The sequence below is a fragment of the Haematobia irritans genome, chromosome 4 (assembly GCF_050003625.1).
Source record: "Haematobia irritans isolate KBUSLIRL chromosome 4, ASM5000362v1, whole genome shotgun sequence".
Classification (NCBI taxonomy): domain Eukaryota; kingdom Metazoa; phylum Arthropoda; class Insecta; order Diptera; family Muscidae; genus Haematobia; species Haematobia irritans.
The window spans coordinates 211,060,411-211,078,795 of NC_134400.1; the positions used below are offsets into that span (position 1 = coordinate 211,060,411).

At 37.6% G+C, this 18,385-nt stretch overlaps 2 protein-coding genes across 2 annotated transcripts in view; both read right to left on the reverse strand.

The window, feature by feature from the left end:
• LOC142235075 (uncharacterized) overlaps positions 1-18,385 on the reverse strand; it is a 139,842-nt gene that overhangs the window by 78,971 nt on the left and 42,486 nt on the right. The gene's annotated exons all lie outside the window — the stretch shown is intronic.
• On the reverse strand, positions 14,957-16,161 carry LOC142234236 (uncharacterized). Its single transcript, XM_075305326.1, has one exon. The coding sequence runs from the start codon at positions 16,067-16,069 to the stop codon at positions 15,029-15,031; it is 1,041 nt and encodes a 346-aa protein (XP_075161441.1). The 5' UTR covers positions 16,070-16,161; the 3' UTR covers positions 14,957-15,028.

Here is an 18,385-nt window from a genome sequence, read left to right on the forward strand (position 1 = left end):
GAGCTATATCTAAATCTGAACCGATTTCAACCAAATTTGGCACGCATACCTACAATGCTAATTATACTCCCTGTGCAAAACTTCAACTAAATCGGAGTAAAAAATTAGCCTCTGTGATCATATGAGTGTAAATCGGGCGAAAGCTATATATGGGAGCTATATCTAAATCTGAACCGATTTCTTCCAAAATAAATAGGGTTCTATTCTGACCCAAATTAGGAACATGTGCCAAATTTAAAGGCGATTGGACTTAAATTGCGACCTAGACTTTGATCACAAAAATGTGTTCACAGACAGACGAACAGACGGACATGGTTATATCGACTCAGGGACCCACCCTGAGCATTATTGCCAAAGACACCATGTGTCTATCTCGTCTCCTTCTGGGTGTTACAAACATATGCACTAACTTATAATACCCTGTTCCACAGTGTGGCGCAGGGTATAAATATGGGAAACATTTAAATCTGAAGCTATGTTAAGGAAACTTCGCAAAAGTTTATTTATGATTTATCGCTCGATATATATGAATTTTAGGAAAATTTGAGTCATTTTTACAACTTTTCGACTAAGCAGATTTTACAAGGAAAATATTGGTATTTTGACCATTTTTGTCGAAATCAGAAAAACATATATATGGGAGCTATATCTAAATCTGAACCGATTTCAACCAAATTTGTCACGCATAGCTACAATGCTAATTCTACTCCCTGTGCAAATTTCAACTAAATCGGAGTAAAAAATTGGCCTCTGTGGTCATATGAGTGTAAATCGGGCGAAAGCTATATATGGGAGCTATATCTAAATCTGAACCGATTTCAATTAAATTTTGCACACTTGACTATGCGACTAAGTGTTATGTTTGTACAAAATTTCAAGCAAATCGGTATAAAACTCTGTCTGCTGGGTCCATATTAGTGCATATCGGGCGAAAGATATATATGGGAGCTATATCTAAATCTGAATCGATTTCTTCCAAAATCAATAGGGTTCTATTCTGACCCAAATTAGGAACATGTGCCAAATTTGAAGGCGATTGGACTTAAATTGCGACCTAGACTTTGATCACAAAAATGTGTTCACAGACAGACGGACGGACGGACAGACGGACATGGTTATATCGACTCAGGGACCCACCCTGAGCATTATTGCCAAAGACACCATGTGTCTATCTCGTCTCCTTCTGGGTGTTACAAACATATGCACTAACTTATAATACCGTGTTTCACAGTGTGCCGCAGGGTATAAAAAACGGATGACTATGATATGTCGATTGCAGATTGTGAAATTTATTAGCTGCCTTGGGGGAAAAAAATCGAAAGATCTGTTTTCGGTCTGTAATCGTTTTTTTTCAACAAATTTTGAAAACAATCGAAAAGTGTGCTTTTGCAAAGTCGACTTTTTAAACATTCTATAAAAATCGAAAAATGGATATTTCAAAGTTTCAAAATGTCAAATAATCCAATTTTCGATTCTAGACAAAATATATCAGACTTTTAAGAACACTCATATTGTGTGGTTAACAGTAATTAAGTCACCGTCACACTGGCGACTTAATGTAAATTTCCATTCCACATTTGGCTTTTCTTTATATTCGTAATTCTGCAATTCTGGCCTGTTTGAATCTCATCTAAATTAGCAGCACACAAAAAATATCTCTCCAGCTTTTGATTAAGAAAATAATCCCATTATAAATTATTCCAAACCCATTAGCCAGTTTTGCAATGGACCACAACTAATGCTCCCAGCTTTAAAACAAGACAAAAAGGCAATTAAGTCTGCATACAAATTATAAACTAAATTATAGTGTAAGCATTCTTCCCTTCACAATCTTTTAAATATTGTGCGATGCTAACCTTATGCCACTGTGTTCTAAAATCACAATGGAGTTCATGGACATTATTTGCTGCGGGGGAGGAAATACGCGATATTTTGCTAATATACCACAAAACTTGAACATTAGAAAATTTCAAAGTTTTACCAGCATTAGCTTGATGGCCATTTTTATTATCATCAGGCGCTACTTATCACAAAAAAAAACTAAAATATGTCTTCCTTGACGACACAGGTCAGACTCACACCCATATACAAATATAGGTAGCATAAGTGCTTCTAATATATCCTTGGAGTCAAAATTTCATATATTATATGCCCACTCAAATTCTCTATTGCCTTGTAGTTTTGTTTTTTTTTCTTCATCATTAATTTTTTTTTTTTGGTTCCTTTCCTAGAAATTGGCCCATTGGAAAAACAAGGCAAAACTTTAACATCTGCTCAAAGTTTGTCCTGCTCTGTAATCACTTGGTCTTTTATTCCTTGCGATGGCCAAGACAAATGAAGTGATTTCCTATTCCTGTCATCTTCAATGTAATTTGAAAAGAAACTTGGAAAAATTATATCATAAAAGAGTTGCTATACCATAACTACTCTAGTGATGAATGGAGCTTCATCATGGTGTGTCATGATTTACGGAAAGGCATGAAAATATTGGCAATAGGATTTTTGGCACTTAACACTTCAACAATTTGACTATGAAATGTTAATGTCCAATTGGCAAACTAGAGATGAATAACTTTTGGTTTGTCAAAGAGGTGGTGGAATTTAGTGTAGTGGAAGTAGTGTAAGTTCTTGGTAATTATTCGCTTGGTGGGCACCAGCATATGTATACTTGTGCGATATGGAGCTCGAAGGCAATTTCAACCACCTTGGGCCCCACCAATGGTATAAGAAATACAGGCAGCATTTCTAGTTTTCATACACACCTGTATGGTATCACTGTCACAGGTTGTTGAAACCTCAAGAAGTGTGTTTCCATTCTCATGATCCTCAAGTGTGCAAGTGTGTATGTATGTGAGTAAACAGTTTGAGTTTCAGCAGTTCATAACATATGGTTGGCAACTGTCACCCTATAGCCTAAAATTGGCAATATGTCATTGGTAGATATGGGCCAAAAAAATTGGACAATGTCCAAAAATTGGTTTCAACCTCATCAATCATTTCACAAACTGAAATTTCTTTCACTATTTCAACCACTTACGAGGATGCAAGAGCAATGGCTGTAAGTCTGGCCGTATAAACACATATACATAAAATGTGATTGGCAACCAGGCCCGTCTTTCCCACAGGGCACGTGCCCAGGGCTCCGCGATAAATAAGGGCCCCCTAGTAGCTCCTGTCAGATTGCTGAATTTTATTATGAAGATGTTAATGAGAAAGAGTTAGAAATAGAATGTTGGCATTTAACAAAATACTTGAAAATTATGGACAGTGAAAATGAGGGAACTAATTCTATGTTAAAAATATATCAACTCTTGAAAGAAAACATCATTGACGACACATTTCCAAATGTAGAAATCGCAATGAGAATCTTTTTAAGCATAATGGTTACTAACTGCAGTGGGGAAAGTTCCTTTTCCAAACTAAAAAGAATTAAAAATGAACTGAGAAGTACAATGCTTCAAGAGAGTTTAAGATTAGGGAGATCGCTGATGTCCATAAAGGTTTGTCCCAAATACATACATTTAAATATCACTCGATCTGGACAGAATTTGATAGACTTCTACAAAATCTATAGACTCAAAATTTATGTCGGCTAATGCACTAGGGTGGAACACAATGTTAGTAAAAACCAAGTAAGGAAAGTCTAAAGTCGGGCGGGGCCGACTATTTTATACACTTCACCACTTTGTAAGTCCACATTTTCGATACCATATCAAATCCGTCCAATGTGTTGGATGCTATATGAATCCATACACATATATTCTGTATGGTTAGGTTAGGTTAGGTTATGTGGCAGCCCCATGTATCAGACTCACTTAGACTATTCAGTCCATTGTGATACCACAGTGGTGAACTTCTCTCTTATCACTGAGTGCTGCCCGATTCCATGTTAAGCTCAATGACAAGGGACCTACTTTTTATAGCCGAGTCCGAACGGAGTTCCACATTCCAGTGAAACCACTTAGAGAAGCTTTGAAACCCTCAGAAATGTCACCAGCATTACTGAGGTGGGATAATCCACCGGTGAAAAACTTTTTGGTATTCTGTCGTAGCAGGAATCGAACCCACGACCTTGTGTATGCAAGGCGGGCATGGTAACCATTGCACCACGGTGGCAACCCTATATTCTGTATATCTGAGCAGATCTGTACAGAGTTCTGCAATACTTATAGATTTTACATTTAAGTCGGCTAATGCGCTGAGGTGGAACGCAATGTTAGTAGAAAAATATAGGAGACATTTAAATATGAACCAATTTTGAGGCAACTTCGCAAAAGTGTATTTATGATTTATTGGTCGATAGATGTGTAATAGAGTAGTAGGAAAATTTGAGTCATTTTGATAAGTTTTCGACTTAGCAGTGGCGATTTGATAAGGAAAATGTAGGTATTTCGGCCAGTTTTGCCTAAATAGGAAAAACATATATATGGAATCTATATCGAAATCTGAACCGATTGCAATCAAATTTCACATGCATAGTTACTATGTTGAATCTACTCCCTGTGCAAAATTTCATGTAAATCGGATAACAACTTTGACCTCTGTGGTCATATGACGGAAAATTGGGCGAAAGATACATATGGGAGCTATATCAAAATCTGAACCGATTTCAACCAAAATAAACACGCATATGCAGAACCTTAATTCTACTGCCTGTGCAAAGTTTCAAGTTCAATTCTACTTCCTCTGTAAAATCAGAGTAGCACTTTTGCCTCTGTGGGCATATTAGTCCAAATCGGGCGAATGATATATATGGGAGCTATATCTAAATCTGAACCGACTTCAACTAAATTTTGCAAAATTAACAATACTATAAAACGTACTCCTTGTGCAAAATTTCAAGCAACTCAGGGCAAAACTCTGGCTTTTGGGGCCAAATCGGTCGAAAGATATATATGGGAGCTATATCTAAATCTGAACCGATTTCAACTAAATTTGGCACAATTAACGATACTATTAAACGTACTCCTTGTACAAAATTTTAATCAAATCAGGGCAAAACTCTGGCTTTTGAAGCCATATAAGTCAAAATCGGACGAAAGATATATAGGGGAGCTATATCTAAATCTGAACCGATTTCAACTAAATTTGGCACAATTAACGATACTATTAAACGTACTCGTTGTGCAAAATTTGAAGCAAATCAGGGCAAAACTCTCGCTTTTGGGGTCATATAAGTCCAAATCGGACGAAAGACATATATGGGAGCTATATATATATCTGAACCGATTTAGCTGATATTTGGTAGTTTTGACGGGGCTGATAAAATATTCAGATGTACAAAATTTGAAGAGCGTCGGTTCATAAATACGTGAATTATGATCAAATCGGTGATAACTATATATCGCAGCTATATCTAAATCTGAACCGATTTTTTCCAAAATCAATAGCGATTGTCTTCTACCCGAAGAAAGACGTTATGTCAAATTTGAGGACGATCGGACTTAAACTGCGACCTGTACTTTGTGCACAAAATTACATATACAGACAGACGGACGGACAGACAGACGGACGGACAGACAGACAGACATCGCTAAATCGACTCAGAATTTAATTCTAAGCCGATCGGTATACTACGGTTTCGGTCTATGACAATTATTTCTTGGCGTTACATAAAAATGCACAAACTTATTATACCCTGTACCACAGTAGTGGTGAAGGGTATAAAAATGTGTTTTTCTTTGTTAGACCGAGGACTTATCAGCCAACCTGTTACAATAGCAATGTCATGGTTTAACTGTGAACCAACCAAGAACTTTTATTGAAATTCAAATTGAATTTTCATAACCCTTCCATTTATAGCATTTCCTTGATGTTATCTACATTAAGAGTACTTGGAAAAAAACATTTACTCTTTGGTTTTTGGTCTTTTCTAAATGTCCTCCAGCTCTTTGAATTGACCTTGATTTTTTAGGCTTTTTTCGTTTGTTCTCACAAAGAGACTAACATTTGTTTTCTTGTCTATAACCAAAATGCAATTGTCCTCGAGCTAATACTGAAAGCAATGCAAACGAGACAAAGTGCAAACGAAAAAAAACAACAACAACAAAAGCAGTGCCATCAAATTATCTTCATCATCATTCAGGACTTTGCTTTATGAATTATGAATCCCTATTGATTTTATAATAAATTGCCCTATAAATTGTTTATACTTTTTGTTTAAGCATATAATGTATGCTTTTTAACATGAGGTGGTAGTAGTCTCTAACGTCTACACAAGCGACCGGCTATGGCTATCCATAGTGTGTTTATTTCGTCTGTATTGTGCCATATGCTTACGTACATACTGAATTCCTTACAAGTGTACGATTACTGTATTAAGTGCTCTCGTTTGTTCATATGTGTGTGTGTGTGCGTGTCATATAAATGCATATTAAGTGATGTAGCGTCATCGTGGTCGTCTTACGTACTCTCGACCGTCTATCGTTCATGGTACAAGAATAAGAGCCCTCAAACACAGGAAGTTCAACCAAGTTTTGCATTGAAAATCGCTTGTTTTGTTCGTCTAACTAACATTCAAGGCAACTGTTTCTTATGTAAATTCCATGGGTGACTGTGTCTGTTTGTGTGTGTGAGTGAGAAATGAAACACATACACCGATATTTACAAACAACCGCATCATAGAATGTTTAAAGTGCAAACAAACTGCAACAATTATTTGATATTGGGTTTTATGCACCTGGTAACTTTTTTGGTCAGGGTTTTGTAATTAAGAAATCGAAATGTTAACCGGCACGTACGAAAACAATCCTCAATGTATACTGTGTATGTGTATGAGTGTTTTTTATACCCTCCACCATAGGATGGGGGTATATTAACTTTGTCATTCCGTTTGTAACACATCGAAATATTGCTCTAAGACCCCATAAGGTATATATATTCTAGATCGTGGTGAAATTCTGAGTCGATCTGAGAATGTCCGTCCGTCCGTCCGTCTGTTGAAATCACGCTAACTTCCGAACGAAACAAGCTATCGACATGAAACTTGGCACAAATAATTGTTATTGATGTATGTCGGATGGTATTGCAAATGGGCCATATCGGTCCACTTTTACGTATAGCCCTCATATTAACGAACCCCCAAATTTGGCTTGCGGGGCTCTAAGAGAAGCAAATTTCATCCGATCCGGCTGAAATTTGGTACATGGTGTCAGCATATGATCTCTAACAACCATGCAAAAATTGGTCCACATCGCTCAATAATTATATATAGCCCCCATATAAACCGATCCCCCGATTTGGCTTGCGGAGCCTCTAAGAGAAGCAAATTTCATCCGATCCGGCTGAAATTTGGTACACGGTGTTAGTATATGGTCTCTAATGACCATGCAAAAAATGGTCCATATCGGTCCATAATTATGTATAGCCCCCATATAAATCGATCACCAGATTTGACCTCCGGAGCCTCTTGGAAGACCAAAATTCATCTGATTCATTTGAAATTTGGTACGTGGTGTTAATATATGGCCTCAAACACCCATGCAAAAATTGGTCGAAATCGGTCCATAATTATATATAGCCCCCATATAAACCGATCCCCTGATTTGACCTCCGGAGCCCCTTGGAAGAGCAAAATTCATCCGATTCGGTTGAAATTTGCTACGTGATGTTAATATATGCTATCCAAAAACCATGCAGGAATTGGTTCATATCAGTCCATAATTATATATAGCCCCATATAAACCGATCCCCAGATTTGCCTCCGGTGCCTTTTGGAGAAGCAAAATTCATCCGATCTGCTTGAAATTTGGTACGTGGTGATAGTATATGATATTTAACAGCCATGCCAAAAGTGGTCCATATCAGACCATAATCATATATAGCCCCCATATAAACCCATCCCGATATTTGGAGGAGCAAATTTCATCCGAGTCAGTTGAAATTTGGTACATTGTGCTAGTATATGGCCGTTAACAACCATGCCTAACTAGGTCCATATCGGTCTATAGTTATATATAGCCCTCAGATAAATCGATCCCCAATCACAAAAAATTGGTCCATATCAAGTTCATAATTGTATATAGTCCCCATATAAGCGACCCCCATATTTGAATTCTGGCTCTCTACCACGTATGGACTAACTCATAATTTAGAAAACGATGTTAAGAAGTTTTAAGATACCACAACCCAAGTAATTCGATTGTGGATGACAGTCTTTCGTAGAAGTTTCTACGCAATCCATGGTGGAGGCTACATAAAATTCGGCCTGGCTGAACTTACGGCCGTATATACTTGTTTAATATTCGCTTAGCAAGCAAAGACATTTAGAGTACATTTTACCCATGATATATTGCTACTATATGAGTTTGTGAAAATGCGTATAATCTAATTATGCATTTAATAAAATGTTTACAATCATACCATCATTTAAAGTCAGCAAACAGAGCCACACCGAAAAAAGTGAACTGTTTTATAGGAAGAATAAACTACCTCGCACGAAAATTGAACTAAATTTTACTGCACATTATAGGATTTCCACAAAGCGTTGTTAAAACCAGGAAATTTTAATGCCCTGCTGTACTTTTTAACTGTAGTTAACGAAATTACATCCTCTCATAGAAGAAAAAATGAACTACAAAAACAAGTATATACAGTAGTAAGTTCGGCCGGGCCAAATCTTAAATACCCACCACCATGAACCAAATATTAGGGTTACCTTTGAAATTTCAGGAGGGCTTGAGGACTAGAGGACACTTCCTGGATTTATAAGAACCATTTTTGTTTGAGTTTTAGAGGAATCATTAACATCTCTTGTAAGTGTGCAAGAAAATTATAAAATAACGTCTTGATTTGAAATCTTAAATCTGTAGATTTTCACCCGAGAAGTAAAATCTGGAAATTTTGCATTGAGTTTCAAGCAATTTTCATGATCAGTGCGCCTTCTACACCCTCAAGAAGTGAAGTCGGTCTATATAGGGGCATTACCAAATGGACCGGTAAAAACTTAATCCGATACACGTTTTTGTGAGCCTAAAATACCAGAATATTTACAATTTCAGGCAAATCAGATAAAAACTACGGTTTCTAGAAACCCAAGGAGTTAAATCGGGAGATCGGTCTTTTAGGGGGCTATACTAAAATATGGACCGATACTCACAATTTTTGGCACACGTATTTGTGGTCCTACAATACCTCTAGATTTCCAATTTCAGGTAAATTGAATAAAAACTTCGGATTCTAGATGCCCAAGAAGTAAAATCGGTCTATATGGGGGCTATACCAAAATATGGACCGATACTCACCATTTTCGGCACACCTCTTTATGGCCCTAAAATACCTATAAATTTCCAATTTTAGACAAATTGTATATAAACTACGGATTCTATAAACCCAAGATGTGAAATCGGGAGATCGGTCTATATGGGGGCTATACCAAAACATGGAACGATACGGACCATTTTCGGCACTCCTTTTCATGGTCCTCAAGTACCTCTAGTTTTTCAATTTCAGGCAAATTGGATAAAAACTACGGTTTCTATAAGCCCAAGACCCCAAATCGGGAGGTCGGTTTATATGGGGACCATACCAAAACATGGACGGATGCTCACCATTTTTGGCACACCTCTTTATGGTTCTAAAGTACCTCTCGATTTCCAATTTGAGGTAAATTGGATAAAAACTGCGGTGTCTATAAGCCCAAGAAGTAAAATCGGGAGATCGGTCTATATGGGGGCTATACCAAAATATGGACCGATACTCACAATTTTTAGCACACGTATTTGTGGTCCTACAATACCTCTAGATTTCCAATTTCAGGTAAATTGAATAAAAACTGCGGTTTCTATCAGCCCAAGAAGTAAAATCGGGAGATCGGTTTATATGGGGACTATATCAAAACCTGGACCGATCTTCGAACTTGACCTGCCTGCAGACAAAAGACGAGTTTGTGCAAAATTTCAGCACGATTGCTTCATTATTGAAGACTGTAGCGTAATTACAACAGACAGACAGACGGACATCGTTATATCGTCTTAAAATTTCTCCCTGATCAAGAATATATATACTTTATATAGTCGGGAATCGATATTTCGATGTGTTACAAACGGAATGACAAACTTATTATACCCCCGTCACCATTCTATGGTGGTGGGTATAAATATGCCTTCCATTGCATTAATTTGAAAACTCATCAAGTTTTACATCTCTCATTCGCAATTACAATCTATTCAGGGCTTGCGGTGTTACAATCTATTCAGGGCTTGCGGTAATTGTAAAATTAGATAATTGTAAAATTAGTGTCCATAATGTTCATCCAAACTTTTGTTGCATCAGCGAATAACGAGCTAGAGTTTTGACAATGTTTAATTAGTATGAAAATTGAGTCAAAAAGTTAATTTATAAAATTCCTACACTATACACTGAAAGAAAACAGTGAACCCAACCGGAAGAAAACTTTTGGTTAATTTTAGAAAATTTTGAATATTTTTAGAAATTTTTAACTAAACTGGCATCACGCCGATATCACAAAAATAAGTAAATATTTTTCGACGAATTCAAGAAAATTTACTACACACAAATAATTGTTTTCACTTGTGAAAGAAAAAAAATATAGTTCAAAATTGCAAGAATGCCTTCAATGACATACTAAGTTAATGATGGACGCATTTGTAGTAAAATTTACAAATTTAAAGAAAGAATTCACTAAATCTTTATGCTTAATTTGTGTATATTATAAAGGAAACTTTCTCCAAAATAGAGAATTCTTTTTTTTTAGTGTAGTTTTTGAGTTATACCTTACAAATATCACAATGGACTGAATAGTCTAAGTGAGCCTGTCAGCACGTGCAATTTTTGTAATATTTTATTTTGCCTAATTCATGAACTATAATATCAAAACTTTCCTTTCTTTTCTTTTGTGTGTATATTTTTGCAAACTTTACCATGATAAATCCATGGTAAAAACTATGTTGACATGTAAAAACGCTGAATTATTTCAGTATTTTCAAGTATTACTCTACAACTGCTATAGAAAAAACTTACTTCCAACTATGTATGACAAAAAGTTACCAGAATTGCATATGTGGAAATATTAAAAGTAACAAAGTCATGTTTTTTTTTTAATAAGTGACCCATAAAAACGCACACACGCGCACTTTCCAAAGTAATATGATGCTTAAATTATCAAACGGCGTACTAAAAAATTAACTTTGTCCCTTTGCAAATAGTTATTCTTTTTACAAATAGAAAAATCTCCGCAAATGTACATATGCTTGTGAATGTGCATGAATTCTCGACTATATATCTTGGAAAAAAAGCATGAACTTTGTAAAAAGTCCTAGAGCACAGAACCTACTAAAAATTCTGACACAATGTTTTATGTATGGCCTCTTGCCACAAAAAAGGAAGCATGGACATGAAATTCTGACATTTTTGCCTTTAGCAACACCAATCACCGTTGTCAGACATATTCCTACAAACTATCAAGCGCACACCGGATAGCAGAAGGAGCAAAAAAGTAGCGGCAATGATGTTATTATCTAATTTAAATGTTCTTTAACAATTTTCAAAAGCCCTGACTACGCTGTACAACCACATGTCAGCATTGGTTTATTAACTTGTGATATCACAAGTCATATGAATACAAGAAAAGAGAGTGAAAGAGAGCGAGAGGAAGAGGATGATATTGAGTTTGGGAGGAGAGTGCCAGATGTGGTGCATAGTGCCAAAGCGCTTGAGGAATAAAAATACAATAGAAATGCAAACTTGTATAGTATTTCCTCAGCATTCGTTTAAACATAGCCATACACCAACGAACACTCATATCCTCATAAACACACACACACACATCCATACTTACATTAATACTCTCGTTTGTATAAAGAAACACTTGCCTTAAATAGCATTGTGTTCTTAGGTCTTTTCTCTCTCTCACACACACACTCTAGCTCATATTGTATAGTCTGATGACTGGGTGTTGCTGGATATATAAAAGCGCTTTGCAAATTGCTTACTTTTGCACTATTCCTTTAAACGTTTCCGAGAGGGCTATTTATCTGTGGAATATACATACCTACATACCTCTATACATGTTTATAAACATCTACACTAGGAAATCACAAACATTCTTTTACACAGGTGTTTAGTTTATAGTGAGATTTTAACTAACGCTTAGAAAATAACAAGAAGTGAAATTAAATAACCTCACTTCGTAATTGCAAACATTTTATATACATTTCACAATGGTATTTATTGTGCTTGGCAACAGTGTTAAATTTCATATTAATATGAAATAAAATAGATAAAAAAATTAAAACGCTTGTATCATAAACTGGGTTCTATGACCGACCCGGAAAAATTCCTTTGGGTGTTACCAAGTTCACCTTGGTATATGTAATAAACTAGGTGATAGCTACATGTTACTTTTTTATTGACAGTTCATTATATTATTTCAAAAACCACCAAAAGTATTTCGTTTGAGTTTATTTGCAATTATCAACAAGCGTAATTGTTGGTGATTTCAAATACCACATGAGTTACGATCAACTAACTATGGCTATTTTAATAATTCTTTCTATTTACCCTCCACATTCATTATCCATTATTTATAATTTTCCATTTTTATCCTTTATCTATGTTTTTAATTATATACTCTTTGTGGCAGTTCTTTAACTTCTTCTGCATTTTTGAATATGTAGTCAGGTGATCCGTGGAATCTGTAGATTTAAGACTATTTGGAATGTAAATAAAATTATTAAAATAAACCAATTGTGTTTTAATATTTCATATCCACCTTGTAGTTTTTGTCTTTACCGCCACATAAAGGTACTGGTACGGGGAATGCATTTTACATTTCGGCATTATAGAACTAACATATTAATAATCGAAAATCGCTTTATTTTTATACCCACCACCATAGGATGGGGGGTATATTAACTTTGTCATTCCTGTCGAAATATTGCTCTAAGACCACATAAAGAATATATATTCTGGGTCGTGGTGAAATTCTGAGTCGATTTGAGCATTTCCGTCCGTCCATCTGTTGAAATCACGCTAACTTCCGAACGAAACAAGCTATCGACTTGAAACTTGGCACAAGTAGTTGTTATTGATGTAGGTCGGATGGTATTGCAAATGGGCCATATCGGTCCACTTTTACGTATAGCCCCCATATAAACGGACCCCAAAATTTGGCTTGCGAGGCCTCTAAGAGAAGCAAATTTCATCCGATCCGGCTGAAATTTGGTACATGGTCATCCGATCCGATTGAAATTTGGTGCATGGTGTTAGTATATGGTCCCTAATGACCATGCAAAAAATGGTCCACATAATTATATATAGCCCCCATATAAACCGATCACCAGATTTAACCTCCGGAGCCTCTTGGAAGACCAAAATTCATTTGATTCAGTTGAAATTTGGTACGTGGTGTTAATATATGGCCTCAAACATGAAAAAATTGGTCGAAATCGGTCCATAATTATATATAGCCCCCACATAAACCGATCCCCAGATTTGACCCCCCCCCCCCCCCTTGGAAGATCAAAATTCTTCCGATTCGGTTTAAATTTGGTACGTGATGTTAGTATATGGTATCCAACAATTGGTATATGGTATCCAAGGAATTGGTTCATATCAGTCCATAATTATATATAGCCCCCATATAAACCGATCCCCTGATTTGGTTTGCAGTGCCTCTAAGAGAAGCAAATTTCACCCTATCCGGCTGAAATTTGGTACATGGTGTTAGTATATGGTCTCTAATGACCATGCAAAAAATGGTCCACATAATTATATAGCCCCCATATAAACCGATCACCAGATTTGACCTCCGGAGCCTGGCCGAACTTACGGCCGTATATACTTGTTTTTTTTTTTTCAAAGTATTTCCCATAAAGATCTATATACTATTGCATGCGTTTGGACCAATCGTCGAAACACATTTGTCACTCTGATTGAGGTATCTCCAAAACAAGCATTCTCATGTTATTTTTTACGTATGAGAATAGAAAAGGAAGTCATTCGGTACCAAGTCAGCACTATATGGCGGATGATCTATCAAATCGATGTTTTGAGTTCCCAAAAATGCAGTTGTTCAAGCCGATATGTGAGAGCTCACATTGTCGTGGTGTCTTGGAAGATAACTGACAAACAAATGGTTGTGTATCACTCAGAATTGACTGTTCTGCGTTGTTTTAGTGACACGATTGCGACATGCCTAGTTTTTCTCAAAAAAGGTAATATGTTAATTGGAAGTGGAAGTGGAAGTGCTTCGTACACGAGCAACTTTTCTTTGATTTGGCTCATCTTTAAAACTCCCGTACAGATTTCATCTTATTTTGAATTAATACGGGAAAATGCACCATCGTCACCTGTCACGTTGTCATGGACGTGTTTCAAAGCACCGCGATCGTATTTTTAGAGCATTTCGACTAATCGAGCCAGATTTTGAGCGATTGACAAATTGTGTGGGATTCAACGCGAACATTATTATTTTTTGACAGTCAAATATTCATGCAATATGAAATATTGCACTAATGCCTAAGATTGTCTCAATCTCACGATAGGTCACAATGGCGATATTGAAATATCAGTTATCGCATGTCATCAATAAATTCCGGAACAAAAAACGGATTTGGGATGACCTTCACGAAATTCGTCTTAGACTGAACTACGACCTTGGTTGAATTCATATCGGCTTGGTTGATATGAAGAAAAAAAGCTGAAAAAACGAAAAATTTAAATTTGCTTCCTAGAAGCAAGTACAAAAAAAACCCAAATTTAAAAGAGAATTGTGTCTTAAAAGCATCCTTACTTGTATTCTTCGCTTCTTTGGCTCGGAATCAGTACCAAAATTTTTTAAGTAAAGACAAAATATTTGGAACCGGGCATGCTTTTTTCCAGTGTAGTTATCTTAACAACTTCGTACAAATTTGATCATATTTCGCAGAAGTTCGTGTGAAAAAGATTATTTCCTTATAAAATGATCCAAAGCAAACCTTACAATAATGCAAGTAAATATTTAATTACATTTTGTCAGAAATGTATGGAAATTTATTAGAAATTTTCAAAATGAAGTAAAAAGGTAATTTTAGAATAAAGATAAACGATATTCATTGAGTTTCTCAAATCGTTCAGTTTGTTCGTACGTGGTACCAGTGTACTTCAATGGAGGACCATACTTATGGGGGAAAGCAGTTTTCAAACAAGACAAAATACCATGAGTCATATACATTTTCGAAGTCCAGTGACAAGTGCAGGGCGAAAGACAACCATTACAAACTTGCACAAACTCCTTGGACGGTTTTAAATGAGGTAAACATTTGAATAGCCAAGGTGGACGACAATCTGTATTCTTCCAAGTAGATTCACAAGGCGGTAAGCAATGACATTGTGTAGATGGGCTATGGTGTGGGAGGGATTCCACTTTCTCCTGACAATGATAAAGCTTATTCCTCTTAATACCACCGAATCGATCAGGATATTCAGGATTTTTGTCGAATCCTAGCCATTTTTCTAGAATTTCCCAATGTGTTTGACAGGGGTCTTGTTTTCGTATCAATTGCATATTTCGCCACAAATCCGAACGTCGTACTTGCTCGTATTTTGCCCCTGTTTTTATACGAAACAATTTATAAAGTTCATTAGAGAATTCCGGATAACATGTGATACTACGTCCAAATTTGGTCATCTCAAAATGGAATAACATTCGTATGCCATAGGCAATGTCCTTGATGTGATCGAAATTCTTAATATTCATTGAACATAAAGCGGAGGCGTCCAAGAGCAGTAGACTATGACCATTGATACAATTTTGCCGAAAAGTATTCTGATATTGATGATAACCATAGCGTCTTAGCCATTTGCAAATATCTTCGATATTCCATGCATATATCGAGGGTAATGGCAAGGCATCTACAATTTTGATACAAAGATTTAATAAACTATCCGGACTAATTTTAAAGTCAATGGGTACATCATTCTTATTAAATGATGGCGGTCCTTTTAAAATATTTTCCAAATTAAATTTATATGTGGCCACAAGATTTTGATTGTCCGCTTTGGATTTCGTACTTTGTAAGGGAACAAACTTCTCATCGGCTGCTCCATAAAGATATCGAGGCATTTTCATCTGTCCTTGGGTAGAATTGAAACTTTTTTATTTTCTCAAGACTTTTGTAATATGTGTTTCTTTTTCTGTTTACCAATAATCGGAAAATATTGAAAAATGAACTAAAATGCACAGAAAATTCCAAAATATTTGCAAAGTTTTTTTTTTCTTTTATAAACCATTTATTAAAGGTAATTATCTACAAATATCAAAATACTATGATCGGGATCATTATCACCATCGCACTATAACCCTTTTGCAGTCGATGTTGTTTGACATGGAAATATGCACATAAGTAAAATTTGACAAGAGGGAGAGGCCAGGTGTAATATTGTGGGTTAGGGATTTTGAACTTTTGTATCGAATGGTTACAAGCATAAAAATTAAAATAAAATTGATCACTCAATCCCACGGCGGCGGATTCTGTGTACCGGATTGACCCGATGGACCCCATCCATTGGCCAGAGGCTGTCACATCAGTCTACGTGTTGTTTCGTCCGTTTTTTTGTGTTGGAGAAGGTGCATCCCGGGGAGCCTTCTCCGTTTGCTATTGGTCCGAGCCGGGATAGAGGAGAACCCCGGACCATGGTATTGTTCAGTCTGCCGAAACCTGATCCACCACCGTTCGGTTACGGTCAGGTGTAACCGGTGCTTGGAGTGGGTACATTACCGGAACTGCTCCGGCTTAACATCGCTGCGGGAGTATAGTCATACTGACTACGTGGCAGGATGCTGTGCCAGCGATAGCAGCAGTGGGTCGTCTGCCTATGTGACCCTCCCGACATCTCCCGTACAGCAATATTCTCCTCCGCAGCATCTTACACCCAATATTGTTGTTCCAGTTCCGGATAGTGCATCGTTTTTGCCATTTAATTGCAACGGGCTCCGTGGTAAGATTTGTGAAATCGTGGACTTTATGAATCGGCAGAGGATAAGGGTCGCGGCGATCCAGGAGACTAAGCTGAATTCCACCTGCATCCTACGCCATTGTGATGGATACAATGTGCTTCGAAAGGATCGCACAAGAAGTGGAGGTGGTGGCCTGGCTTCCATAATACACCGTTCCGTGCAGTATAGACCTATCCCGCTTGTGCCAGACACTAGTGACCCGTATATGGAATGTATGGGGGTAGCAGTCAAGTCTGGGGTTGCCGAGATAGAGCTATGTGTATATACCGCCGGTTGGTAGCTGTGCTCTGGGTTATAGCCCAAACATTGAGTGGCTGTTGTGCGGGCATAACCGATTGGTTCTAGGAGACTTTAATGCCCACCATGATCTTTGGCATTCACTCCTAGGTAATGACCAGAGAGGCATAGCTTTGGCAGAGCAGATAGATGACTCCACATTTTGCACGGTGAACGAAGAGGCCCCCACGAGAATTATGGGTGACTGCAGCAGTTCGCCAGATTTATCTTTATCGTCGCCTGGTCTGATAAATGACGTTTCCTGGCAACCCGTCGTTTCACTGGAATCGGACCCCCTCCCCATAATTCTAACCATTAACCGACCCTCCGATTTCATAACCTCTGAACGCCGGACGTATATCAATCAAAAGAACGCCAATTGGGGAGGCTTCAGAGAATACACCGATCGCCGCTTCAGCGAACTCCCGTCCCCCTCTCATGTTCATGTTGCCCAGAGGGCGTTCCGGGACATCATCAACGCAGCAGCCGCTCGCTTCATACCCGCTGGTCGAATTGCCCAAGTGAGGCCCAACTTCCCAGCCTAAACGGCGGGACTCACAGACGAGCGTGATGAACGCCGTCGTGCTAACCCTGCTGATCCTAGAATCAGAGAACTAAATCTAGAGATTAGGAAGATAGTCAATGAGCACAAGCGGAACACTTGGATAGAGCACCTGAAGCAATGTAACTTAGGCACAGGAACTGGTAAATTGTGGTCGACAGTGAGAGCCCTCTCGAACCCCGCTACAAGGGATGATGGGATTTCAGTAACCTTTGGCGACGTGACTGTGACTGATCCGAAGAGATGCACCAAATACTTCAACCGAACAAACCACAATTTACTGCAGCAGAAGTTACCAATGTCATCAACAGCGCGAAACCATCCAAGCGCTGGGCCCCGACGGAATTTCAATTCTAATGCTGAAACATCTGGGAATACTGGGAGTTGAGTACCTGACCAGACTCTTCAATTTGTCCTTGGAATCACTCATTATACCCGATGTCTGGAAGATAGGAAGAGTGATTCCACTACTGAAGCCAGGCAAAGATTCGAGTAAAGGTGAATCGTACAGACCGATATCCCTTCTCTCGCCAGTAGCCACGACACTTGAGGCACTACTCCTCCCCAGCCTTGTGGAGAATTTTCCAGCT